Here is a 21,602-nt window from a genome sequence, read left to right on the forward strand (position 1 = left end):
AAGTGGGCATTCCAATCTATTTGGAAGGATAGACCTGTTTTCAGAAGGACAGTTGAGTGCAGATGGTTTTGGGGGGATGCTCTTGGGAGCTACACTTGTAAGAAGGGGAAGGTGGGACTGGACAGAGGCCAACAATGCAATTGCAACCAAGGCCCCTGTCAGTTCTATGGGTAGTTCTGGAGTGGGGATGGCTTTCAAAGTTGTCCCATATAAGGCAGGATGTATCAGGAATTAGCCTTCTGGAAAGGGGTAACTTTGTACAAGGCACTTCTTTGCTGTCAAAGGCAGGCCCCTGTGAGGGACACAGCTGTGAGCCATCAGCAGCTTAGATTCCCAACATCCATGGGTGATCCAAATCTTCTGATTGTTTTCTAGTCATGCACGGAATCCCCTTATAATTGAGATATTACATACAATAAAGCCCACAAATCTCAAATATATGGCTCTATGAATTTTTACGTATGTGTATATTCATGTAATCCCCACCCAAATCCAGATACAGACTACATGTTCATCACCCAGCAGGTTTTCTCATACCTCCTCCCAGTCAATAATCACCTTCACAAAGGTAATCACTATTTTCACATCTATGGCCATACAATAGTTTTGCCCCTTTTGAACTTCATAAAGATGTGAATATATTGTACGAACTCTTTGGGATCTGGCCTTTTTGACTTAACGTGCCTATGTGATTTATGCATGTTGTGTATAGCTTATATTCTTATTGCTGTGCAGCACCCTGAGTGAATAAACCACAATCTGTCTATTGTACTCTTGATGGGCCCTTGAATTGTATCCAGTTTGGGCTATTATGAATAATGCATTTATGAACATTCCAGTACATGTCTTTTGATGGACGATTACCACTCATTTCTGTTATATATCAAAGAGAGGAATTGCAGGGGGTTAGGACATACACATGTTTAACTTTATTAGTATATACTGCCAAACAATTTTTAAAGGTGGTTGTGCCAATGTACAATCCCACCACAATCTTTGATGCCAAAAGAGGTGCACAAAGATCATTTCTGCACAAAGGACTAAAAATACATTCACTCTGAATCAAAGAAAATATTAGTTAGGTTAATCATAACTAGATTATGAGAACTAAAAAAAAGTAACATTAAAAACTTGTCATGTATTTTTGGTAGACATTGTAGATACTTTCCTCCAGCAATTCTGCAGAAGTACAAAGAATGGGAAGGAAGGAGTTTCTCAAGATGAGCTCATGGGTCAGGTGCCCTAGATTTATTTCCTGAAGCAGAGCCTGAGACAAGGATTTGAATGCATGTGATTTATCCAGGGGGCATTTATAAGAGAAACCTGTAAGGAAGGAAGTGAAGAAGGACAGGGAAAGGGAAAGAACTGAGCAAGGGTGTGGGCTTGGGGAAAAGTACTCTTGGCCTGATCCCATAAGGAACTCTGGAGCATAAGCCATCTCGGAGTCATCTGCTCCTTTAAGGCAGTCTCTCTACCCCAGATCAGTTTTTACGGTTGTGGGAGTGGATGGCAGGGTGGTGGTGGTAATTACTTCCTAGAGCCTCCAATCAATCTAGGACAGTCATTTTAAACTGTGGGCAATTCTGTGCCCTAAGAAACATTTGGAAAAGTCTGGGGAGATATTTGTGGTTGTCACAACAGCAGGGCTGGTACTGGTGTTGGGAAGTTGGAGGCCAGGACGCTGCTAAACATCTTACAATGCATAAGACAGCCCTTCACAACAAAGAATTATCTCTCAGAAATACTTGGGATGGAGAAACAATGGACTAGGGCAATTCTTTGAAGAAGGGGTCAAGGGCAAGCCATCAACAACACTTGCTGCTAGTGACAGATGGGTTCCCTGTTTCCATAAAGGGCACCTGGGTAGGGCATCAAAACAACACCTTCTGTAGACGTCTTTCAGATATATGATGTTAAACAATGAGGGAAGCTTGAACTGCTCTTTGGTTAGAATTCCTATGTGATCTGCATTTCATCTAATGGGATGGGACTAGTATCTTGAAATATATGTTGCTAAGCCCTTAGCTACACGCCGCACAAAGCACAAAAATGTTGCAAGAAGTTTACTGGTGTCAGCTGCAGGCATTTTAGATTTTCTTCAGAGCTTTCCCGGGCTTGTAGAAAATTGGAATTGGCCTAAATCCTACCTGAAATACCCATTACTGTGCTAGGTTATTGCCAGTGCTATGCTCTTTTAACAACGTAACTTGAATGGGCTCTAGGATTGGTGCAAGGATCAGAAAGAGTTGTGCTTAACTATAAAGGGGTTTAAAAAACATTGAAGACTCATGGTCTGCTCTGTCTATATCCTGTTGGGCCCATCCCTTAAGCCTCTTTTACAATCCAGTATTCATTTTTAAGTTATCCAAGGATTCATCCAAGCCCTCTTGGAAGCAGTTTATAACTGGGAATTGCGAAACTTACTCTATTGTATTTACTATTGTTATATAAAAGGATATTTTTTTTTTCAAACTTCAAAATGTTTTATCTGGTTTGTATTCTAACTTTTGTATTTTTATTCTAGGGTTGTGATCTATGTTTATGATTCTACTATTGGGTTCATCTTTTTTTCCTCTCTCAAAACCAATCATCCCTTTGTTCATTTTTTAAGTGTTACAATACTAACACAGATAAATAAGAAGGGTACAGTTACAGTACAATATTCTTGACCAAAAAATTAGCCAAATGGAAATATTGTAATGCTATGTTAGGTGAAAAAAGTAAAAATATAGAATATGATACCATTTTTGTTTAAAAATCTTTCTATACTTTTCTGAATAGAGTAAGAGTCTGAAAATAGGTACACCAAAATAATAACAGTGGTTAAGGTGTAGTTTGCGAGTTCTGTGTAAGATCCCACCACTTCCCAAAAATGGCTCAGATAATGAACTAGAGCTGTAAATAGCTTTTTAAGGAAGCTATTTCGGTAACATTGTCTTAATCGCCTATATGAATGCCACCTTCTGGAAACAAGGAGCATTTCAGCACTAATAGAATTTTGTCATAAGGCTGAAGTTGGAACTGTTTATAGAAAATATATTTTTAAATTTATTTTAACACTTAATTTTGAACCTTGCAGATCACAATCAAGTTTGTTAGAGGATGGGCTTATTTAATATGATCAGAGATGGCAGATTATATACATGGTCTCAATAAGGTGGCCAAGGAGAAAACTATTTTTAAAACACTGAAAGGGCATCCAAAAATAAGCCTGAAGGAAAAAGAAAAATGAAAACAAACAAATACTGTAGCCTTTGAATGGCTCAAAAAATGATGAAAAAATTCATTCTTGTTTGATTTTCCTCTACAACAGTTAACATGAAATGTTGAAATAATGTATTTTCAAGCAATGTCTATATCTAGACATGAAACTCAACTGACTCAACTCAACATGATCCATGAGTCAGTATACATAGGTCTAAAAAATTACCAAAGTAAAAAAATAAAATAATGTTGTAGATTTACATCTATAGTGTGATAATGTGCCCATGCACACACAGACGTGAAGTAACAGGGCACCTAGAAATGTATGTAGAAATATAAAATGTTCCTCTGAAACTAATAATACCCTATATGTTAATTAATTGACTTTAAATAAAAAAATAAAATCGCTATTATTAATATGTTAAATAAAAACCATATGAAAGTGTATCTAGAGGGATTAACTTTGGGGAAGTGGAAGAGGGGACAAAAGTTAGATGGCAGTCGAGGGAAACTTATCTGTAATATTCTGTTTTCTTAAAAAGAAAATGTATTGAACTTGTGTAATTTGCCACTAATTAGAAACACAAAAATAAAATGAACTATTGCCTAAAATAAAACAACAGATCCCTGTTCTATAGTTGCAACGGTCAATATTTTGTGATATAGCAGATGCAATGTATGTTTCTTACAAATAGCAGCAGTGAACCCTATAGTCTGTTTATCTGTATTGCAATCCTGTGTGTGTGCGTGTGGCCAATTACAGAGTAAAATATCTAGGAAGTACACAGCTCTGCTTTGTAAAGTGCTTTCACTTACAGTATCCTCATGGCTGGCATAGCTTCAGTCTCAGTTATTTCTTTGGCATTAATAATTTAAAAATATTAATGCTTGTGACCTACAGGAATGAGGTCCCCTGGTAGAAGTAAAGATTCCTTCTAGACAAGCTAATTTGAAATGATCCAGCCAAGGGCCTATCTCAAGGGACCTCTTGAGAGCTTTGCTAATTCCAAGTTTGCACCAATTCATTTTCAATTTTGAACATCTATTATTTGTAAGGCTCAGTATGGTCTAAAGCAGGATGGCTTGGACTCAGAACGTGGAACAGTTGGGTAGGTGGTAATATTGGAAGGAGTGAACTCTATAGTATTTTAGAGCCTGGGCCCAGGAATCAGACTCAGTCGGGTTTCAATTCCCATTGCACAACTCACAGCTGTGTGATCCTGTGCGATCCTGGGGATAGAGAATGCCTACTTCAAAGAGCTGTCAGGAGGGAAAAAGGAAATCATTATAAAGGATTTGTCACAGTGCTGGCACATATTAACCATTCAATTAATTCAATTAATCCTTCTGCTACCCAGGAAATAGATGAACGTTTAAGGAGTCCTCTTTCAATTGTTTCACACATAACCTCTTATTTTGTGTTTATCAGAGCTCCCAGAGTTAAGCAGATTGCTTTTTATTTTGAAATTTTTGTTTTACTTGCTCCTGCTGATGTTTGCCTGAGTCCTAACTAATTTTCAAGATTCATAAAATTTGGAGGTTGATAAGGCTTTTGAAATGATCTGGTCCACTCGCTACCCCAGAGATAACTCTCACCCTTTTTCCATTGACATTTAAAACCAGGAGGTAAATAGTATTTCCTGATTACTCTAGTTTCTGGTGGAGTAACAGGAAACACAATGAGAGGAAGGAAGGCTAAGGGAATATGTAGGGAAAGAGGGAGATGAGTGGGACCGGCACTGGGAGAATCTGAGTAGCATAGACTAAAGTGTATGGAGAAATGTGAGAAAAGGCAAGAAGGGGTACAGAGGGACGGCAATTTGTCAATGCAGGCACTAACGGAGTTTAAAGATCAGACGTTCTGGGTTCTGATAATTTTAAGATGCATGATTATAAGATATAATACTTAACGTCTCTGTGTCGTGTTCTTCGGAGTTCATAATGCAGATTAAATAAGGTTAGTGGACTGGACGCTCTGTAAATGAGAATACTCAAATAAGGAATTGGGGAGGGGAGAGAAAGTAACAGAAAAAGAGAGGGAAAGGGAGGGGAAGAGAAAAAGGCAGAGAAAGAGGGGAGGGAGAAAGGGGATTTGTGACAAGGCAGGTGAGAACTAAGGAAAACCACAGTAACGACGCTGCTGTGGCTACTGCAGTGACTGCTTCCACACATGGAGCGTTGACAACTTGCCAGGTACGTTGTTAGAGCTTTACTTGCATTTCATGTTATCTTCACATCTCTATGGGGCTAGTATTATTGTCATTTTATTTTATTTTATTTTTTTAAGATTTATTTATTTATTTGAGAGAGCGAGAATGAGAGAGAGAGAGAGAGAGAGAGAGTACTGGGGGGGAGGGGAGGATCAGAAGGAGAAGCAGGCTCCTCGCTGAGCAGGGAGCCCTATGCGGGACTCATCCCAGGACTCCGGGATCATGACCTGAGCCTACGGCAGTCGCTTAACCAACTGAGCCACCCAGGCGCCCCGAATTATTGTCATTTTAAAGAAGAGTTATCCGAAACATAGAGAGGTTTTGTAATTTTCCCAGCTGAGAGGTGGCCGAGAAGGGATTCCAACGCAGGTTTTCTACCTGCAAAGCCAATGCTTGTTCAAAATCATCTCTTAGGATCTCTAAACAGACTTGATGGGTCTAAAGAGGATTCTTGTCCGGGTTTTTCCAAGTTATGCCCTTGGTTCAATTCCTGTGGTCGGAGCCCCACGCTCCTCTAACAGCGTCTAGTCTCCATGGAGATCGGCGTGGGGCGGGACTTCCTGCCCCACGCAGGAGCACTTCCGTCTCGAGCCGGAAGCGCCCTGGCTACCCGGCCGAGTCCCGGCGCGTGGGGACTTGCTGTAGAGTTTGAGTGGCGGGACCGCGGCGGCTGTGAGCGTGAGCGGCTCGGGCACCCGAGTCCAGCGCAGCCATGCTGACCCCCGCGTTCGACCTCAGCCAGGACCCCGACTTCCTGACCGTCGCCATACGCGTGCCCTACGCCCGGGTCTCTGAGTTCGACGTTTATTTCGAGGGGGTCGACTTCAAGTTCTACGCCAAGCCGTACTTTCTCAGGCGAGTTCCCGCTGTCCGGCCTTGGAAAGAGCGAATTTAGGGGATTGATTAGTTGATTGGTCCATTCATTTTTCACTTACTCATTAGATAGCTGCTTACCGAGGAAGGAGGAAAGGGCGAGGGAGCACTTCTCGATTTAACGATTGCTTTTTTCCGAGATGGCCGCAGGTGCTTTCGGTGCTGAGGAAGCGACCTCGACAGGCCTGCGTTCCAGATGCTGCAGGAAGCTCGTTTCCGTCTTAAACTTCGTTAAATCCCCACCGTAAAGAGATTCCGAGCCACTGTAAAACGTGGCGGTTGGGACCTTGTGACCTTTGCAGTTTCTGCCCCGTCAGCCTAGTTCCCGTACCTTTTTTCTGTTGTTTTCGTCCCGCGTTAGTTCTCCCAGCCTCTCCGCTGCCCTGGGACGGTGCGCACCGACTTCCCAGCCGACCCGTCCGTTTGACTTTTCTCCTTTCCCGTTCTTTTTAGAGTTGTGTCGATCTCTTGGCCGACCGCTCCCTACTTCTTGATATTCTCTCCTTCCTTTGCCTCGTTGACACCAAATTAGCCTTGTTCTCCTGCCTTTTCCTCGTCTGCTACTTCTCTCATTTTGCCCTTTAATTGTGGTGGTTGTCCATGTGCTTTCCTAATAAAAGCTGCCTCTTGAGTCAAGCTGGTTCCTTCACTGGGCCTGGACCAGTTTTGCTCAGATTTCCTTAGGCCCTTGACTTAATGCACCTACTTGCATATACTGCACTTTCCTATTTTTTTAAATTCATTTTTTTACTTTATTTATATGGGGCTGGGTTTTTGGTATCGGGGATGTGGTGGTGTCTCGTGTAGTTTACATTTTAGTGGGGAGAGAACAATAAATGAACAAGTAAACATATAACTACAATTGTGGTAAGTGCTCTTAAGGGGAGTAAAGTGCACTGATAGAAAAAAGGGAGCCTGTTTAAACGTAAGGTGGCCTGGGAAAGACTTTCTGAAGAAGGTGATATTTAAGGCAAGACAGGAAGAGTGGGAGGAAGATGTGGTGTGGGTGGTAGCGAACATTTACTTAATTTTTACTTCAGGTTTATACTTACATGGATTATCTCATTTGATTTTAGGACAGTACTACAAAGTAGTTTCTGTTAATGTTACAGATGAAGGATCAGAGGCTCAGGGAAAAGATTTTTTTTTTTTTTTTTTAGCTTGGAACTTTTTATTTCAGTTCATGGAGTGATTGTTTCCATGACTTTTTTTTTTTTTAATTTTATTATGTTCTGTTAGTCACCATACAATACATCATTGGTTTTTGATGTGGTGATCCACGATCCATCGTTTTCGTATAACACCCAGTGCTCCATGCAGTACGTGCCCTCCTTAATGCCCATCAGGGGGCTAACCAATCCCCCCTTTCCCCTCCCCTCTAAAACCGTGTTTGTTTCTCAGAGTCCATTGTCTCTCATGGTTCATCTCTCCCTCCAGTCCCCGCCCACATTTTTCCCTTCCTTCTCCTAATATCCTCCATGCTATTCCTTATGTTCCACAAATAAGTGAAACCATATGATGATTGACTTTCTCTGCTTGACTTATTTCGCTTAGCATAATCTCCTCCAGTCCCGTCCATGTTGATGTAAAAGTTGGGTATTCATCCTTTCTGATGGCTGAGTGATATTCCATTGTATATATGGACCACATCTTCTTTATCCATTTATCTGTTGAAGGGCATCTTGGCTCTTTCCACAGTTTGGCTATTGCGGACATTGCCGCTATGAACATTGGGGTGCATATGGCCCTTCTTTTCACTACATCTGTGTCTTTAGGGTAAATACCCAGTAGTGCAATTGCTGGGTCATAGGGTAGCTCTATTTCAGAGAAAAGATCTTAAATGAGATAGGAATGTAAAATAAAAAATACAATAACAGAAATTTCAAAGTAAAAACCACTTTGCTTAATTTGGGGAGTTTTGATGAAGACCAAATAAGAGGTTATGTGTGGAACAATTTAAAGAGTATTCTTCACATGGACTCATCCATGGGTAACAGGGGCTTGGTAGTTGGGCACACCTGGGTCTCAGCACACTTAATAGTTCTGGGACTTAGGGCAAGTTATTCAGTCTCAGTTTCCTAATTTGTAAAATGGGACTGATATTAGGGATCCTAAAGAGTTGATGTGAGGATTGAGATAATACATGCATAGTTTTTATTACCATGCCTGGTGATTGCCCAGGCAATCAGTTGTTCAATAAACAGTAGATATTTATTAGAAGGGCCTACTTTTCCAGTTATCTGTTGCTGCATAACCAATTGAACTTAATGTTATAAAACAACAATTATTTAACTCCCTCGTCCTCGTTGTGTGTCGGGAATTTGGTAAGGGCTGGGCTGGGCTGGTCTGTTCTGACTTGAGATCTTTAAATCATTTGTAGTCATATGGTGGCTGGGAGGAGTGATGTGAGACAGGCCATCAGATGGTGGAGTGGCAGGGGGAGGGCGTCTCTTTTCGTGTACTCTAAGGACCTCCCTATGTGGTGTCTTTGCATGTTTTAGTTGTGATTCCTTTGGGAATCCCAGGTGGAGCTGAAGGTTTCAAAGCCAGGTATTCCAGGGGGAAAGGCAGGTTCATATCACCTTTTATGACCTAACCTCAGAAATCATACGGTCACTTCTACTTTATTGTATTGGTTAAAACAGTTCCACAAGGCCACTCAATTTTTTTTAAAAAGTAATTAATTTTTATTTTAATTCCAGTATGTTTAATATATAGTGTTATATTAATTTCAGGTTTACAGTATATGTGATTCACCGATTCTGTACATTACTTAGTGCTCATCATGATAAATGTACTCTTTAATCCCCATCACCTATGTCATCCATCCCCCACCCACCTCCCCTCTGGTAACCATCAGTTTGTTCTCTGTAGTTAGGAGTCTTTTCTTTAGGGGCGCCTGGGTGGCTCAGTCCGTTGGTCGGCCGGCTCTTGATTTGGGCTCAGGTCATGCTCTCAGGGTTCTGGGATCAAGCCCTGAGTCTGGCTCCCTGCTCTTTGGGGAGTCCACTTGTCTCCGTCTCCCTCTGCCCCACCTTGCCCTTGCTCTCTCGCTTGTGCTCTCTCTCTCAAATAAATAAATCTTAAAAAAAAGTCTGTTCTTTGATTTGTCTCTTTTCCCCCCCTCTTTGTTTTGTTTCTTAAATTCCACATATGAGTGAAATATGCTATTTGTCTTTCTCTGACTTCACTTAGCATAATACTCTAGATCCATCCATGTTGTTGCATGTGGCAAGATTTCATTCTTTTCTATGGCTGAGTAATATTCCACTGTATATATACACACCACATCTTCTTTATCCATTCATTTATTGATGGACACTTGCAAGCTCACTCAGTTTTAAGGGGAGAGGACATAGACCCCACAGTTGGGAGGAGTGATGTGAGACAGGCCATCTTTGAAAATACAGTTCACTACAGTATACCAGAGGCGAATAAAACCTCGCTCATCTCCTTGAGGAATTGGGTGGCAGATCTGTGAACAAATAGGATTTCACTCTTATGCGTAAGAATTTATCTCTATACTTACAGAGTTTAGGAAAAGAAAGTTGGTATTAATAGCTTACATCTTTGGGACCTACTTCACCAGCCACTGAGCCCTTTGCATTATCCTTTCCTTCTCACAGTAACCCTGGGGTAGAGTCTGTTACTTTTCCCTTTTTACAAATGAGGAATAGGAGCTTTGAAGCTGATTAACTTGTACAAAGAAAGTTGCAGAGGTGGTAAATGGCAGAGCTGGGACTCAATTCAGATTCTGATAGTAAAGTTAGTGTTTGTCATCATTATAACAAACAACTTTATGCATTAAACTGACTCCTTCTGTTGGGCTTAGAGGGATTTTGGTTTGGAAATGCAGGAAGCTTTAAGATCAAAGGTACCTAGGTTGTGAAGCCCTGGGTCTTTGGGACCTGCCAAGTTTTGATGGTGATGGTGGTGGTGATGATGATAGAATAGGAAGCAGAGGGGAGGGGGTTATAGGAGGAAAGGAGCCTCACATTTTAAGTTTGGAATGGAATGGGAGCTGGTCTGATAGGTGGTACCAATGAGTTTATATACTTGGTGTCAGGCAGCCATAGAAGTTTTTTCAAAAGAAAAGTGATGGTCTGGTTTCTTTTTTAGAAAAATTCTTTTGGGCCCTCAGTGGAAGACTGACTGAACCAAAGTAAAACTGGAAACAGGGAAGTCAGTTCCTTTAGTATGAAAGAAGGGGAAATCTCTGTATAGTAATAATGAGACTTGAGAAAAACACTTTTGCTTTTTTTTTTTTTTTTTTTTTAAGTAGTAGTTTGCCCAAAATAAACAGTTGGCCTTGTTGTTCTTTATTGTTTTCCATTTTTAAAATTCTTTTTATGGGCTGGGGAGGAGCACACCTTCTTAGAGCCCCTGCTGTGTCAGGCACATTTATGTTAATAAGTCTCTATTCATTAGGAAGATGAAAGTACTGTAACAATAGTGATAACTAATATTTATTGTGGCTTTTTCTTAAGTATCACTTTTTTTTCAGTATTGCTTTTATTGGTGACTAGGGAGTTTCAAACAGAACGATGAGTCATCTGTGATTCCTTGTTTCTCAGCTAGGGAAGAGATATAAGTTATTTAGTTTGTAAAATGTTAAAGAAATGCTGAGGAGAATTGCCTTCTAAAATGGTTGATAGATTTCAGTGGTTAATGTATACTATCACTGATGGTCACTTATACTTTGTGCTTGAAGGACTGAATGAAATCTTAATTTAAATCTGCAGATTAACCCTTCCTGGAAGAGTTGTGGAAAATGGAAGTGAACAAGGATCTTATGATACAGATAAAGGTATTGCTTTTGGAATTTTGTTAGTTTTTTCTTTGGATTCTTCATGTTAGAATAACTATGTCATAATCCTTCAAGATATGATGGCGACCTTTAGATGTTTTGCACATACAGTCTGTCCTGGTCACACTTTATTGTTTCTTAACAAGCCCAGTGCCTATTATTCATGGATTTCTTAACAGGTACAATTTTCTCAGTCCTTTAAAGTACTTCACAATATTTTTAAAAGTTACTTAAATACTCTGTTTCTTAAGTTTATTTTCTACTTCCCCTATTTTATTTTATTTTATTTAAATATTTTATATGTTTATTTGTCAGAGAGAGAGAGAGCACAAGCAGGAGGAGGGGCACAGGGAGAAGCAGGCTCCCCACTGAGCAAGGAGCTGGATGTGGGGCTTGATCCCAGGACCCTGAGATCATGACCTGAGCTGAATGCAGAGGTTTAACAGACTGAGCCACCCAGGCGCTCCATTCCACTACTTTTAGTAAGCATTTAAAAGTCAGATTATGTGAGGTGATTGATTACAAAAGATGTGGGTGATTTTTTTTTTTTTTTTTTTTAAGATTTTATTTATTTGCGAGAGAGAGAATGAGAGATAGCATAAGAGGGAGGAGGGTCAGAGGGAGAAGCAGACTCCCTGCTGAGCAGGGAGCCTGATGTGGGACTCGATCCCGGGACTCCAGGATCATGACCTGAGCCTAAGTCAGTCGCTTAACCAACTGAGCCACCCAGGCGCCCAGATGTGGGTGATTTTTAAGCTCTGAATGGAATTTTCCTTCTGTGCTTTTCAAACTTAAAATCTAATAACATGTATGTGGGAGAGAAACTGTCCAAAGGTGGCATTTAAAGGCTGACTGAATTTTCTTTTCATGATTGATAAGCTCTTCATTTCAGCTAGCCTTGAAATCATTTGTTTTGCTTTTGGAGAAGTCACTGGATTTTCCTTTATCCATGGATCTGGAATAAGAACACCTCGTATACTCTTGAGTAATTAATCAAGTGAATATTTATTGACGTCAGTAAACTAGGGTAAGGGAGGAAGAATGGCATGAAAGAGTTAAATGACAAAGTTATAACCCATAACACAGTGATTAATGTGATAGTGAAATATAATGAAACTGCCTTTCTAGGTAGTAAATCTGCTTTTAATTGCAGGTAAGTTGCATATTGAAACAAATTTATTAAATTTTAAAAGTACCCAGGGGTTTAGGAAGGTTGTATTTACACTTGACCCCTAAATAACATGGGTTTGAACTATGCAGGTCCGCTTATATGCAGATTTTTTTCAATAAATATAGTACCATACTGTAAATGTATTTTCTCTTAGGATTTTCTTAATAGCATTATCTTTTCTTCATTATTTTTAAATTTTATTTTATTTAAATTCAATTAATTAACATATAGTGTATCATTAGTTTGATGTAGAGTTAGTGATTTGTCAGTTGCATATAACATGCAGTGCTCATTACATCACGTGCCCTCCTTAATGCCCATCATCCAGTTACCCTATCCCATCACCCACCTCCCCTCCAGCAACCCTCAGTTTGTTTCCTATGGTTAAGAGTCTCTTATGGTTTGTCTCCCTCTCTGTTTTTATCTTATTTTATTTTTTCCTCCCTTCCCCTATGCTTCTCTGTTTTGTTTCTTAAATTCCACATATGAGTGAAACCATATGATCATTGTCTTTCTCTGATTGACTTATCTCACTTAGCATAATACCCTCTAGTTCCATCCAGGTCGTTGCAAATAGTAAGATTTCATTTTTTTGATGTCTGAGTAATATTCCATTGCATATATATACCACATCTTCTTTAACCATTCATCTGTTGATGGACATGTGGGCTTTTTTCCATAGTTTGGCTGTTGTGGACATTGCTGCTATAAACATTGGCATGCAGGTGCCCCTTCGAATCACTACATTTGTATCCTTTGGGTAAATACCTAGTAGTGCAGTTGCTGGGTCATAGGGTAGCTCTAGTTTTAACTTTTTTTTTTTTTTTTTTAAAGATTTTATTTATTTGACAGAGAGAGACACAGCGAGAGAGGGAACACAAGCAGGGGGAGTGAGAGAGGGAGAAGCAGGCCTCCCGCGGAGCAGGGAGCCTGATGCGGGGCTCGATCCCAGGACCCTGGGATCATGACCTGAGCCAAAGGCAGACGCCTAACAACTGAGCCACCCAGGCACCCCTATTTTTAACTTTTTGAGGAACCTCCATACTGTTTTCCAGAGTGGCTGTATCAGCTTGCATTCCTCATAACAGGGTAAGAGGGTTCCCCTTTCTCCGCATCCTCGCCAACATCTGCCGTTTCCTGAGTGGTTAATTTTAGCCATTTGACGGGTGTGAGGTGGTATCTCATCTTTTTTCTGTATTATAATAACAGCATAGTATGTAATACATATAGCATACAAAATATGTGTTAACTGTTTTATTGATAAGGCTTCCAGTTAACAGTAGGCTATTAGATGTTAACTTTTTGGGGAGTCAGGTTATATACAGATTTTTGACTGTACAGGGGGACAGGCCCTAAGTCCCATGTTGTTCAAGGGTCAACTGTATTGGAGTGTGGTTAAGTACAATGAAAAGGGTAGAATGTTTTAAAATTCAGAGTAGTAAATAATGGAAGTTCATGGGGGGAGTCTGGATGAAGTTGATAAGCCCAATCAGGGAAAGAAAAGAAGTACATAGGTAGAATTTGAGTATACCTTAGACTTTGGGGATATGTCTCTGGAGATCTCAGAGAACTTAATTAAGCTATAATTGCTTTAAGAATTTGTGTGTTTTTGAAACTGCTGGTATTCATTGGATTAGATATCCTGATTTTTTTCCCTTCTAGTCCAGAAGTAAATCTTGTAAGTGGCTATGGGCTAATTCTAAGCTACTACCTGCTCAGTCCATTGAGTTTTAGAGGTTTTGACATGGACTTTTAATATTATCAGTAGGTTAAACGGATACTGTGTAAGACTAAAGCATTCTGTAGCTTTAGCAGATTAATTTCTTATAGAGGTGACAGCTGAATCAGTGATTCTGAAAAACCCTATTTGAGCCTTTTACTATCCTGGTTTTTATTCATAAGGGCATAATGGAGCCTTATGAAATAGAATTATAATTTACTAAGATACATATTTCTTAGATATATTTGTGAAGTCTTTGAATTTTTTAATAGAGCTAAGTATAAAATAAATTTATCTTTAAGGAATTTTTACCATTCGATTGCCCAAAGAAACTCCTGGCCAGCATTTTGAGGGGCTGAACATGTTAACTGCTCTTCTGGCACCAAGAAAATCCAGGACTGCAAAAGCACTTGTGGAAGAAATAGGTATGTTTATTGCAGTTAAGAAGAAATAAAGATAGAGTATTTGGAATGCTGTGTGTTCCTAGGGAAAAGGGACATAGCAGATAGGAAATTGGAGGAAAATCTTCAGTGACAAGGACATCACATGAAAATGCAAAAATAGCTTATTTGGTGACATATAATTTAAAGACAAAAAGAACTTTACCGAACCAGTATGTCAGTCATGTTTTTGGACCAATCAAAACAGCATCTCAGTATTTTGCAAAATCATGGCCTCTCGAGCTTAGATCAGAAGTTTATAATTCAGTGAGTTACATAAAATGAACACCACCTAGGTCAAGAGATGGAACATTTCCAATACCCTTGAATCCTACCCTGAGTCTCCTCCTAGTCACTTCTCCCTCCCTCTTCTCAAGGTTGCCACTACCTTTGGTTTTGCCTGCTTTTAAATTGTGTCTGTAATTCAGATGGTATGTGTTCTTTTTTGTCTGGCTTCTTTCACTTCATATTTTTATGAGATTTATCCATCTATAGCTGAGGTTTATTTGCTTTCATTGCATTTGTCATTTTTGCATCTTACTATCGATGGGCCTTTGGGTTCTATTTTTTTTTTTGGCTATTAAAAATAGTGGGGCTCCGCATATTCTTACATATCCCTTTTGGTACACGTGGGCAGGCATTTTTTCTCTATACTTTTTTTTCCCAAATTGTATCTAGGGAATCCAGTACTTGAACAAATTAATATTTAACACATTCAGGTGCATCTGAGGTTTCTGAGGGAGGAGTAGAAGATGAGGATGGAGAATTCGACTGGGAAATTGAACAGTCCCCCTATGAAGAGGCATCTGAAGGTGCTCTGAATCCTCAGTACCACTATGGCTTTGGAAACTTGCGATCCAGAGTGTTTCAGCGGTTACAGGTATGTTGTCTTTCTAAAACACCCTGGTGCATAAGGTTTTACCATTCGGACATTTTAATTTCATTTCTGTTCCTATTTGGAGGTTTTTTATGACGAGTGTAGGAGGTGACGTATTTAGAGCACAAATCACAGCTTCTTGTATGCAGTGGTGACACAGATGTTTGTTCCTTTCCATTGCTTAGGCTGTTCTGCCCGGTCATACTGCGCTTACAGATGTCAGATGTCCTGTTACTTTCTTTTTTCTCCACTTCATTCAGTATTCTAGACATGAAGTTTCCAAAATACAAAATGGAACTCCTCTCTCCTCATACTTCCTGGAAATCTTTGTTTTATACTTCTAAAAAATGAAAATTATTACATGATGTCGCTCCTGTTTTATAAATATAAATGAGATAGCATGTTCCTGGTGAGGGTGAATTTGTGTCTTTTGATCAAATTGTTTAGTTCTTGGTTTACAGTAGGCACTTTTGTCTATTTACCCTTGATGGGGGTTGAATGTAATCTCTTGTTAAAACCCGATCATTTGTCAGTTAGGCTAAAAAGGAATGACATCACTCTCTCTTCCTCAAAACACATAGGAAATTCTACTTTATTTTAGGCTATGTGGGGAGAATGAAAGGGAGAGAAGAGATTTTGAACTGTTTTGTCCCTATGTTATAGAAAATGCATCCGTAGAATGTTATATAATGGAAGTGTGAACCATTAACTTGGGTTTTTTTGTTTGCTTTTAAGTGAAAGAAACCACAACAAACAGCTTTTTTTTTTTTTTTTTTTTTTTTACTTTATCCCTGCCTGGGGAGATGTTAAATCTGTCTAGAGTGTGGCTTATTTTAAGACATATTTGAATTTACTAAGGAACGGTTTACCTTTGTTTTAGTCCCACTTCTACTGTTGTTTAGATTTGGGATGACAGGACAATTATTTGACTACAAACAAGTTTTGTTTCCTCTTTGTCAAACAGGGGTAAATTTGCCCACCTACTTTGTAAGGCCATTGAGAAAACTTAAGGAGATACTACATTGTGAAAACTGAAAAAAAAAGAATAGGATGCTAGAAAGACTTCTGCCCTTGAAAAATATAAATGCACTTGAGACTCCTTAAAGAGAACAAAATTGGGATTTACTTGAGCAAATAATGCCAATTAGATATTCCCTTCAGAACCTTTTTTTTTTTTTGCTTTTCTGCTGAATTACGGTCTCTCCGTATTCTTTCTTCCTAATCGCATTTGCTGGTCATCTCTGAGGTAGGAAGAATAGAGTCAGTTTTGTCTACAGCAGAAACTACAGCGAATGGACCTCAGTTGGTTAGCCGAGAGCCACTCTGTGGTCAGTCAGTTGTGGGCTTACCTGTCTGAAGCTCTAAATTAATGATAATTCAAGTCATGCAGGCTAAGTACAGATTGTACATTCAGATGGAATGTCATTTCTGAGGCCAGGGAACTTGAATTCTTGCCACTGCCATTGAGGAAAGATCCTTTCAAGGGATTTCTGCCGGTTTGATGAGAAGCTGCCGGAATGCCAGAATGGGAGCCTAGGCCAGTCCTTTTAAGTCACAAGTTCTTATATCTGTTGAAGATGTTCAATAAGTAATTTAGGTTTATTTAAAAAAAATTATTTTGAAATACTCTTTGTCTTTCTGAATGTCTTAACCAAGGCACCACATCTCTAGAGACTTATCACCCAGCTTAAAAAGTAAAACATCTCCATAGTTGGAGCCCCTGATTGTGTCATTGTTTCCCCCTCAGAAGTGAACCACTGAATTTGATGTTTATTATTCCCCAGCATTTAACTTGATTATCTAAAATCTTTAAACTGTTCAGAATTTAATTGAAATAACATTGCTATTCTAAGCAGTTTGAAAGCGTATTTTCCTCAACATAGAAAAAAAGAGATCTGCGCGTGTGAGAACACTCTGAGGGATGATGTAACTAGTAATGCTGCTAGTACAGGTGCATAGCCCATGTCTGTAGGATTGGGATCACGGAAAGTTCTGGAAATAAACTTTTGTTTTGTATTCAGTTTGGTGGCAAAACCTGATCGGAACCAGTATCTTTCAGTAGTTTTTAAATCCACTTGGTGTGCACATTCACAAATTTTGCCATAGAAGTAGTAATGTATTTGAATACGGGGGGCTGCCCCAGATTTAGAGGGGGTTAAATAAAATGTGGAATGTATGTATACCATGTTATTCTTTGAAACTCTGAGTTTGAATCCTGAATCCTGAGTCTGAATCCTGAAGTTCACCCCTTTCCAGGGGATCTGGAGAGATCCCCTCTGTAAGAGATGTGGACCTCCAGTGTCCATGCATTGTCAGCTAACAGCTACTGACTACATCCCTGTGCCAGGCACTGTGCTGGGCTCCACGTGACTCTTCCATCCTGGTATTGTTGCTGTTATTTATGTACCTTTTACCAGTGGACAAGCCAGTAGACACCTGTAGGCTTTAAAGAATAGTCTATTTTCTTACATGAATAAAATTAGAAGACTATGGTGTCATTCCTGATATTAGGAAAGATTTATTTTTATTTTTGAGAGAGAGTGAGAGAGAGTGCGTGTGTGCATGTGTGGGGGAGGGGAGCAGGGGCAGAGGTACAGGGAGAGAGAGAATCTCAAGCAGACTCCCCGTTGAGCACAGAGCTGGACATGGGGCGGGGCAGGAGACCAGGAGCCGAAATCAGAGCTGGCCGCTTAACAGACTGAGCCATCCAGGCTCTCCCTCACTCCCCCCGTGACATTAGGAAATACGAGACGTTTCAAAAATCATGTGAACCAGAGTGCACCTTCTCTGGGGTATTCAGTTAGATGTGTTTTATGAGATAGTGGCACAAAAATCTCATATACTTGGTATTCCTCACAGAATTCTTCTGCATTTATGACCGCTCTATTTGTGACAGTCACACCGTGTGGTTAAAAACTGAGTGCTCATGTGGTTAAAAACTGAGTGGTATGACTCTCTTTCTGCTAGTGGAGCTACTGGAAGAAACTGAAACGATTGCTGCACTAAGAAATTTGAGAACATCTCTTCTATTTTCAAATGACGTATTTAAGAAACGTCACCATTTTCTCAAGTACCGTTTTCTCACAAGTTTAGAGTTTCTCTCGTTCTGCTTTTGGGTGAGAAAATATCCATGAAGTTTTGTTGATGGCTCATATTTTGCTCATTTTTTTTTTTACAGCCTGTTTTCCCCCCCTTACGTGAAAAAATAGCTTTATTTTCTTTGATGATAAAAGCTGTATAAATTCATTATGGATGAATGAATTTATTCATTCAATTTATTCATTATGGATGAATAAAGAAAGGGAAACCTCCATAATTCCGAGACCCAGGTATCTTCTCTTAATTGAATAATTTAACCCTTTATGGGGAGGTTTAGTCTTTCATATTTTTTTTCTCCTCCCATTTACATTTGCTTGGAAACTTCTGTATTTCATACTGGTAATGAGAAGAAAATTAAAGTGTTTTTTTTTTTTTTCTCTCTCACTGAAACAAATTCTTTTTAACGTATCTCCTGCCTCCTGCTGCCCTTTTTCCTTTCCTTTCTGAAATTGCTGCCAGCCGCCAGGCGCCTTTGGAAGACTGCCCTGGCTGCTCAGAGTCAGGCCTTCACAGCAAGCTTTAGGGCAGTGGTGGCTGCCAGGAGCAACAATCCTAGAGTCTCCGGGCGCCAGCCCAGCAAGCTCCTGGGACCACTGCTGCCGGCAGCCACAGGACGCTGGCTTGTTGGCCCTTTCCTTCCCCCAGGGCCCCGAGATCTTGTTTTCAGGAGATCTACTGGCCAGATGTGCACACAGCTCTTCATTTTCTCTCTGGAGAATCTCTGCCCCAGCTGTGCCAAAACTTAACATAAGCCTGATTTAAATCCTACACGACCTTTTCTTGGCAATACCCCTCTTTAAAGGGCTCTCGTAACAGGGGCCATAGCAGTGCTTTAGAAAAGAGAGAGAATCAGAACATTTCCCAACCTCTTATCTTTCTACCTTTGGTTGATGGATGCCGTAGACAGATTTCTCTACCCCAGGCTAACTTTGCTTTGTAGTTTGTTCCAGTGCCTCTCAAGGGTCCAGTTGGAACAGGGCCACTGTGTATGACTGTGGGTAGGATGAGTCTGGCAGGGCTTGTACTGCTGTGGACATTAATGTTCTTTGGGGTACAGGCTACGTAGCTACATGTGGAGGCCCTGAATCTGGAAGCAAGAGGGAAGAGGAGGGAGAGAGGAAGGATAGCTGCATTTTTACTGTCTAATTCCCATTCCCCTGAGAGCTGGAATCTTGTCTTTGTGTTTATTTCTGGATCTCTAGTACCCTGAGCAGGCCCTTGGACAGTATTTGCTGAATGAATGATTTAATACTGAAGGCCAGGAACAGTGCTGGGGATACAGTGAGGAGAAGATTGACCAGACTCCTATCCTCCTGAAATCTTCTAGTGGGGGGGGATAGACAGTAACCATGTAAACAATAAATAAGATAATTTCAGATAGTGACAAGTGAAGGAAAGGATAGGATGACACGAGAGCCGGGGGAGGGCGGTATTACTTTGGTGAGGATGCCCAGAGAAGGCCCCTTGGAGGAGGTGACATTTGCAGAGTGTTGAATGGTTGAGAAGTGTACTGTAAATGCAAAGACTCAGAGTTCTAGAAATGGAAGGAAGTCTGCTGTGTGGCTTGGGGGATTTGAGCCAGAATGGGAAGGTAGGAGGTGAAGGTGAAGTGCAAGACAGGGGCCGGATTGTGCAGAGCTGTGAGTTGTGGAAAAAGTCTGGGTTTTTTTCTCAGTGCAGTTAGTATTTTGAAATGCCTGTGGTTCTTTTAGTCCATTTATCCTTTGAAATGTAGAGATACCTATAGAAACTCCCAGATTATATCCCACTTGTGACCTTATAGCTGGTCCGGGTGAAATAATGAAGCGGCATATTTTAATCCCTATTTTTTTCTTTTTATTGCTGTGGCCAAGTAAGGAAATGGCAGGGGAGGGAGGATAGGTCTTCTCAGTAGGAAGGGAGTAACAGGGAACAGCAGCTAACTTTATTGAATGTATCAAGCCCTGTACTTGATGCCTTACTCATATATTATTTCATTTAATCCTCATCACAGCCTGTGGTAGACAGAATGAATTTGCTCCTTTCCACCCCATTCCCCAAGATGTCTGTGTGCCAGTCCCTGGAGCATGGGAACATGTCATGTTACATGGCAGAAGGGACTTTTTACGTGTGATTAACTTAAGGATCTTGTGATGGGAAGATGATCCAGCATGATCCTGGTGGGTCCTGTCCAATCACAGGGTCCTTATAAGGAGGAGGTAAGAGAGTCAGAGTGGAAAAAGAGAAGGCCGTGTGATGATGGAAGCCGAGGGAGGAACGGCATTGTCATGGGGGGCTACCAGCCAAGGAATGAGGCAGCCACCCTCCAAGATGGAAGAAGCAAAGCAAGGGATTCTTTCCTAGAACCTTGAGAAGGAACCAGCCCTGCCTTCCCCTCATTTTAGCCTCGTGACACTGGCTCTGGACCTCGGAGCACCAGAATTAGAAGAGGATACGTTTGTGTTGTGTTAAGCCACTAAATTTGTAGTAACTTGTTACAGCAGCAAGAGGAGAGTATTACCCAGCCCCATGATGGAGGTGTGACCAAACACGTTCACAGAAAGGAAGCTGAGGTTCAGGGAGGCTGCGCAGTTAGACTGGAGCAGTCTTTGTCTGACTGCACAGTCACAGTTTCTCTGCTGCAGCAGGCTGCTTTCAGAAATGTGTGTGTGTGTGTGTGTGTACAACACGGATGTACATGCAGAGAACTCCTTGGGGCAAGGAGGAAAGGAAGTGGGTGACTCAGGGGTGATGGGGAGAAGGACTTGGGGTCCGTGGGCAGGAAACGACTGTAGTAGTCATCTAGCTGAGGTGAGTCCTGTGCATACAGTACAACTCGACTTCTTCCCCAAGAGCCTACGTCAGCACACAGCTATGTGCCTGGAGGAGGGAATTTCAGGCGGGCGAGAGTAAGGAGGAGAGGAAGGGTCCAGGTTGTCCTGCTTGGGGAAGAGATGTTTCTGATGGATTAAAGTGGAGCTCTGAAAGCATTTTCCCACGGAAACATTGCTGCGGGGTTGTTAAACTCTTTGTATTAAGAGTACTCTATTTAAAGTTTATTATGAATTGAATAAACTTGTGGGTTACCATGAGCATGTAACTACTATTTATAATAGTATTTCTATAGGAAAATACGTTCTTAATTTCCCAAAAGTGATTGTAAAGGAACTTTCGGAATGTAAAATTTTATTTGGGGACCACCAGTAATCAGGTTTCTGCCTC

At 40.6% G+C, this 21,602-nt stretch overlaps 1 protein-coding gene across 2 annotated transcripts in view; it reads left to right on the forward strand.

Moving 5' to 3' along the window:
* The first annotated feature begins 6,007 nt into the window (after nucleotides 1-6,007).
* The window catches only part of SHQ1 (SHQ1, H/ACA ribonucleoprotein assembly factor), a 96,739-nt gene continuing 81,144 nt past the window's right edge, over nucleotides 6,008-21,602 (forward strand). Inside the window, exons 1-4 of one of the 2 annotated variants that reach the window (XM_045861964.3) lie at nucleotides 6,008-6,269; nucleotides 11,030-11,094; nucleotides 14,288-14,410; nucleotides 15,145-15,305. In XM_045861964.3, the coding sequence (XP_045717920.2) occupies nucleotides 6,127-6,269; nucleotides 11,030-11,094; nucleotides 14,288-14,410; nucleotides 15,145-15,305 (492 nt within the window). In that variant the 5' untranslated portion in view covers nucleotides 6,008-6,126. The remainder of the gene's footprint in view (nucleotides 6,270-11,029; nucleotides 11,095-14,287; nucleotides 14,411-15,144; nucleotides 15,306-21,602) is intronic. The other variant, XM_045861965.3, reaches the window with a different exon arrangement.

The sequence above is a fragment of the Mirounga angustirostris genome, unplaced genomic scaffold (assembly GCF_029215605.1).
Source record: "Mirounga angustirostris isolate CCGP_5_RB_7025 unplaced genomic scaffold, mMirAng1.0.hap1 SCAF_1, whole genome shotgun sequence".
Taxonomy (NCBI): domain Eukaryota; kingdom Metazoa; phylum Chordata; class Mammalia; order Carnivora; family Phocidae; genus Mirounga; species Mirounga angustirostris.